Genomic DNA, 6,864 nt, shown 5'->3' with positions numbered 1-6,864 from the left:
ACCCACTAAAACTGTAAGCCCCAAATAAACTTTTTGTTTGTTTGTTTTTGTTTTGTTTTGTTTTTAGAGACAGGGTTTCTCTGTGTAACCTTGCACCTGTCCTGGATCTCGCTCTGTAGACCAGGCTGGCCTCAAACTCACAGAGATCCGCCTGGCTCTGCCTCCCGAGTGCTGGGATTAAAGGTGTGCGCCACCACTGCCCAGCCCCAAATAAACTCTTAAGTTGCCTTGGTCATGGTATCTTATCACAGCAATTTAAAAGTAATTAAGGCAATTTATTTTATTTATTTTAGATTATGGAGATAATGTTAGGCACAAAGCAAATGTGTGCAATTTTCTTATTCAAATTCAGAATGAGTCCTAAGAATAGGATCAACTTACACCACCAATGCCCTTTGCCCAGGAACTTCTGAGGATGCACAATGTAGTGGCCAAGCAGCAATGCAGGGAGATGGGAGCCTTGAAGATGAGGAGCAAAGGTTGGGCTACATTGGGAGTTGATGGTGACAAACCCAGAGCAACCATCAAAGTAGATTCTCCTACAACTACAGGAAAAGTCACCAAAGAATTCAGTGTAGACTGTTCAAGAGTCATTCATCACTTGAGGCAAGCTGGAAAGGTGAAAGGCCACTAAGAGGTTGCCTCAGGAGCTGCTAGGATTCAAAAACATCATAGTTTTGGACTTTCTTGTTTTCTGAAACAGAAAGACCATTTCTCAATTGGATCATTGAGTGAATGAAAACAGTGTCTAGAACAGTGGTTCTCAATCTTCCTAATGCAGCCCTTTAATACAGTTCATGTTGTGATGACCCCCAACCATAAAATTATTTCATTACTATTTCATAACTGTAATTTTGCTAGTTTTGAATTGTAGTGTAAATATTTCAGGATATTTGATGTGCAACCCCAAAGGGGTCGCAACCCACATGTTGAGAACCACTGGTCTAGACAACCGGCTAGACCCAGAAGAGACCTCCCAAGTCTTATTCACACCAAGGGATGGCTATGGTTGTTGTCTGGGTCCTGCTGACAGTCTGATCTGGCTGTAGCTTTCTCAGCCTGGTAAAACCATTCCACCTAAGATGTGTGCTCTGTAAATCGAGGAGAGGCACCGAATACAGCACCACCTGCAGCTGGCGTTGTCACCAGAAAGGGCGTGATTCTTCTCCACAACATCTGACTGCATGTCAGATATCCAACGCTTCCAAGTTGAGTGAGCCAAGCTCCAGGGTTTGGCCTTGTCCGCCACACCCACTTGCCATCTCACCCAACAAAGACGTGTTTGAGCCTCGTTATGATTGAAAGTTCAATCTGAAACCTAATACGTACAAGACCACACTCCGCAAGTACAATGGAAACTCAGCTCTCGTCACCGGATTATTCTACAGCTCCATCTGCTGCTTTCACTTGACAGAGCCAATGTTCAATGCCTCTGTGGTACTGACTGTGTCTCCATCCAAGTCTCAGGACCGAGGTGAGTGTTCTGCTCAGGTAGCCTGGGGCCTGGCCCACAGTTGTGCTGGATTGTGCCCAACCCCCCCTTCAACCCATTCTCATCCCACTTGGCTCTGTGCCCACGAGGAGGGAGACCTTGTGGGCTATCAACCTGCTCCCCAGGCCCTGAACTTCCATCTGGGCGTGGCCAATGGGAGGCACGCCGGAGCAGGGCACACTGTGGGGTCAGGATACCCTCTTCCCTTAGGCAGTTAGCACCTGTGTCTCCTCAGAGATGACGACTCATTTCACGCCGTCTCAAGGCCTGCCCTCCTCCTGGTTAGGTGAGTACAGGATGGAAATGCCTCCCCCATGCCCAGCCCAGGGCTTCCTCCTGCATTCCCACCACTCCTTGAGCCGCTCACATACTCCTAGCCTGGGCATCATGTCCACCTGGGACACCATCTGGCACAGAGGAGCCATGGTAACATCTGATGGCTGAGGGAAAACATGCCTCACCTACCCATGACTTAGGAGCTGGGAAACAGGGAGTAAACGCACTTCACAAACAAGACAGGAGGCCTGGAGAGACGGCTCGGAGAAGAGGAGCACTTATGGCTCTTGCAGAAGACACCACTTTGGTTCTCAGCACCTGCAGGGTAACTCAAAACCACCTGTAACTCCAGGGAATCTGATGCCCTCCTCTGGTCTCTATGGGTTCTGCATATACGCAAGCCAACACTCATACATATGAAACAATAAATCATAAAAAGATGACATGAATCAAAATATCACCTTATACCTCAGAAACACACACACACACATCAATCAATCAAAAAAAGAGGAGGGACATTCTGGACAATGAGTTCCCCAACATGAAGGCTCAGCCGATGTCTGCTAACCAGCAGGGAGCTGCCCGGGCAGGCAGAGGAAGATTGGTACTATACACACAAGTTTCCAGGTGATACGTACACTCAGCCACACCATGAGAAACACTGCCCTGGAGAAATGTCATTTACTGCTTGGAGACCGAGCCTCACAGCCTCCCTGCCCACCTAGAAGGACGCAGACCACCAAGTACAATGTCAGCTATGCTTTATTATATATATATATATGTCTCTTGATCACCAGAACCTAAACAGAGGGTTCTGCTATAAAACAGAGAAAGGGGGAGATAAAAAGAAAGCAGCCACAAGGTTAAATGCTGGGGTAGATGAGGGTACTCAGGGCCTGCCTGGGGTGAAAGTGCATGGTCACTGGGCCCAGGGCACTAGTAGTGTGGGTCCAGGAGGCTGAGCCCAGTGATGGCAGCAAAGTCAAGGCATGGGTAGTCCGAGACCTGGGGACGCAGACGAGTGCCATCCTTCTCCGCTCAATTACGGTTGCAGCGACAGGCTGCTTCCTCAGCATCTTCAGGTTAGAATGGCCTGCCCTATGTGCGCGTGCCAGGCACACATGCTCGCGTGCCAGGCACACATGCTCACTCACACTTGCAAGCAGAGCTCCTGATGTCAGGGCTGCACCTCGGGCTCAGCTACCAACTTCAGAATCAAGGTGTGTGCTCGTCTCCTTGGCAGACTGATGAGACCACCGCCCAGGCAGATATCTAGCAGCTTGAGGCCCCGGCAGGAGGAACAGCCTGCGGGATGCTGTGGACATGAGGGAGAGCCCCATGGAGACCTGCAGGTGGCAGCCTCAGTCAGGGAGGCACAGAAACCAGCTCTGAAACCAGCTCCGCAAGGTCAGCTCTGCCTGTCAGCAGCCAGTCCAAGAGGAAGCACAGTGCCAGAAGGCTAGTGCCCAGCAGGTCCCCCAGGCCCGTGAGGTAGGGGATACAGTGGTTGTCGGGATCCAGAGCCTGGTGCCAGGTCAGCCGGACCATCACTTCTGCCAGGTACAGCAGGACCACCACCTGCCGGAAGAGCAGACAGAGGTAAAAGACAAGTCAGAGGCGCAAGGACAACCCAGAGCACCAGCTGGCTTCCAAGGATGCCACCAAGGTCGACGGGTCAACCCCAGTCAGTTCCCTTTCTCCAGCCTTGCTTGGGACCTGAGTGTCTTGGACATGTACTGGAAGTTTCGTTCTCACTGTGGTGGCACTGAGATGGGGGGATCCACTGTGGTGGTGGTGGTGGTGAGGTGTGTGTGTGTGGGGGGGACCCTTCTAAGCTGAGGTCTAGTGAGAAATGGTAAGGTCATGAATGGACCAATACTTCTTGAGGGAGTGAACCAGGTTCCCTGGGTCTGAATCGATTCTCAAAACAGGTTGTTAAAGAACAGGGCTGGGCCATTGCTGCTGGCCACTGCTGCTGACCACTGCTGCTGCCACTGCTGCTGGGCCACTGCTCATGGGTCATTACTGCTGGGCCAGTGCTGCTGGGCCATTGCTCATGGGTCATTGCTGCTGAGCCATTGCTGCTGGCCACTGCTGCTGGCCATTGCAGCAGGTTCTGAACTCAACCATCATGTGCCCTTGCTAGTGCTTGGGTCCTGCCCTGGCCTCTGAAGTACCACAGGGACCTGCTGTCACTCACCAGCCAGGACCCTCTCTGCTTGAACCCCTCCCCCCTCAAGAGGTTTGGCAAGCCCTTCTAGAAGCTTCCAAGGAGCAGTCTACATGGCCCTACTCAGGTCGCATAGTCACTGTGGTCCTTATCAGCCAGTCCCTGCCCTGTTCCTTCCCCCAGGTAAAGTCTTGGACTTGCCTAAGTCTCGTGACAAGGAAACACTTCAGTGTATCGTCCTGAAACTGCCACAGTGCCTATGATCCCCTCTGCTGACACTCTAGGGGACGTCAGCCAGAGGGCATCTCGGCAGTGCTGAGTCCCCCTCTCAAAGGAGCAGCAGCCTAATCTCTTTCACATCGACCACATGCCATCCTGCCTGGAAGGAACTCTATACGCGCCCTTAGGTCCCATGCAAAGCAGGGGCTTCTGTGAGGGGAAGAAGAGCCGGCTCAGCCTCCTCCACAGAACACAAGGCACCCACAGCGGCTCTTCCAGCGTTCTGATGAGTGTGGCGTGCAGAGTACCGTGCACAGTGAGGGAAGTGTGCAGGATGCGGTGTGACCGGGCAATGTGCAGTGTGCAGTGTGCAGCGGAAACGTGGTGTGAGGTGTGTGGTACACAGCACAGTGGCCTCTGTGTCGAGTCCACGCCGCTGGGCTTGAGCGAGCTGGCTGCATCTTTGTACGACAGGAACTCTACTCAGTACCTCCCACGGGACAGGGACCACTGACGCTGGCTAAGAAGCCGTGAAGGCTGTGTGTCTCTGCCACTGTCCTCCTCACCTGGATCATGGCTGCCACCAGGTATAGCAACACGAAGACCTTGCTGCTTGTCACTGCCTGGCCCTCCACCAGGCAGATGAGGTAGAAGAAGATCAGATGTCCTGGGATCACCAGAAAGAGCAGGACTCGAGCTGACACAGAGTTGACTTCTAGAAGGAATGGAATCAAGAGGATCACAATACCTACCTGCTTGCAGAGGCCATTGGCAAAGGAAGAGCCCCCAATGAGGCAGCCAAGCTCCTTCATCCGCAAACAGCAATGATGTGGGGCACTCTATTACGTGGGAACTCGGTCCTGACCTTCCCTTCCTTCAAGGAGCTGACTTTGGAGGGCACAGATGAGAATCGTGTAATTGGCCACACACAGAAGGAAGGTCATTTCATTTCACATGGCAAGAAATACTTAAGAAAAGAAAGAAAGAAAGAAAGAAAGAAAGAAAGAAAGAAAGGAAGGAAGGAAGGAAGGAAGGAAGGAAGGAAGGAAGGAAGGAAGGAAGGAAGGAAGAAAGAAAGAAGGAAAGAAGGAAAGAAGGAAAGAAGGAAAGAAGGAAAGAAGGAAAGAAGGAAAAGAAAAGAAAGCTTAGGCTAGGAAGGGTGTGCAGTGGGGGCAGCCCCCCTGGGTTCTAAAGACCCCTGTGGGGAGGGGCACAGCACGAGGTCCGACACTGGAGTGGGAGACAGTCTGTGCCAGCGGCTAAGGTGGAAAGAAGCCTGGAGCCACCTGGGGAGGGTGACACACTGGCAGGGCCCCCTGGGGGCTCCCCCACCTTGACCTGTCAGTGCAGCTGAGACATCAGCGAGCTCTGAGCTCTGCTTTTCTGCTCTCTGAACTTAAGGATCTGTAGTGAGTGGACTCCACCCCACCCAGACCCAACCACATACACGTGGGCATTACAGCCAGCGGGTGTGATGCCCTCTCAAACACAGTGGTACAGGAGAAGTCATCTCTGCCCTCCTGAGATTGTCAGGAAAAGGCAGGGAAGTCACTGGACAAACTCAGACACTCCAACACCACCACAACGAACTGAAAATGTCAACCAACAGAAGCAAGTGGTTTGGGTCGTGTAGCTCCGTGACAGAGCACGCGCTGAGCATGCTCAAGACCCTAGGGTTCTGTCTCCAGCTCCAGAGAAAATAGTTTTGGGGGACAAAGAGGGGAAGGGGATCATGCAACTCAGGATGATCCTCCTGCCTCCACCTTCCGAGTACTGGGATTACAGGTGTGCACTACCACACCCACTTTCATGTGGTGCTGAGAAGTGAACCATCAGCTGAGCTACATTCCCAGCCAACTCCGTGCATGTGCGTGTGCAAGCGTGCGTGTGTGCGTGTGCGTGTGCGTGTGCGTGTGCGTGTGTGTGTGTGTGTGTGTTATCCTCAGGAGTCATCTACTTTACTTTTTGGACAGTGTCTCTTACTGACTGGCCTGAAGCTGGCCAGCACACCCCAGGAATTCACAGAGCTCTGCCCGCAGCACTAGGGTCACAGGTGGGGTCACCATGCCTGCTCTTTGTTGTTGTTGTTGTTGCTATTGTTTTGTTTGGTTGTTGTTTTCCAGAACAGGGTTTCTCTGTGCAGTCCTGCCTGTCCTGGATCTCGCTCTGTAGCCCAGGCTGGCCTCGAACTGGCCTCGAACTCTCAGAGATCTGCCTGCCTCTGCCTCCCAAGTGCTGGGATTAAAGGCGTGCACCACCACTGCCCGGCTTTGTTTTTGTTTTTTCATGTAGGTTCTGGGGATTGAACTTAGGTCCTCACACTTGTACAGCAAGCATTTTTTCCTGACCCAATCGTCTCCTCAGCCCCAACTCTCTCTCTCTTTTTATTTTTAAGACATGTAAAGAAAGCCTAAACAGGAAGGTGTGAAGTGGGTAAATACCCCAGCATATGCAGTTTGTAGTGGCAGCACGCCGTGTGGGGCAGCTGGACTGAACACTCAGGAAATCTGCAGGAAATCCATGTGTAAACAGTGAGAATTGAGTAAAACGTGTGATGCAGAAATAACACAGAAAAGGTTTCCCAGCTGGGAGGTGATGTTAGGAGAACGTGGGAGCGTGTACACACGGTCACCGCTAAATGTGAGGCTGAGGTGAGAGAACCATCACCTGAGCCCAGGGGTTCAAGGCCAGCCTGGGTAGCATAACG

General features: G+C 52.1%; 1 protein-coding gene across 2 annotated transcripts in view; it reads right to left on the bottom strand.

Annotated features, from left to right (window-relative positions):
- Positions 1–2,512: 2,512 nt before the first annotated feature.
- Slc41a3 (solute carrier family 41 member 3) overlaps positions 2,513–6,864 on the bottom strand; it is a 55,603-nt gene continuing 51,251 nt past the window's right edge. For both annotated transcript variants that reach the window (XM_028854610.2, XM_028854617.2), the window contains 2 exons: positions 4,724–4,872; positions 2,513–3,346 (listed from right to left, as the gene is read on the bottom strand). In XM_028854610.2, the coding sequence (XP_028710443.1) occupies positions 3,134–3,346; positions 4,724–4,872 (362 nt within the window). In that variant the 3' untranslated portion in view covers positions 2,513–3,133. The remainder of the gene's footprint in view (positions 3,347–4,723; positions 4,873–6,864) is intronic.

The sequence above is a fragment of the Peromyscus leucopus genome, chromosome 3, assembly GCF_004664715.2.
Source record: "Peromyscus leucopus breed LL Stock chromosome 3, UCI_PerLeu_2.1, whole genome shotgun sequence".
Classification (NCBI taxonomy): Eukaryota; Metazoa; Chordata; class Mammalia; order Rodentia; family Cricetidae; genus Peromyscus; species Peromyscus leucopus.
This window is presented reverse-complemented; position numbering and strand designations above follow the sequence as displayed.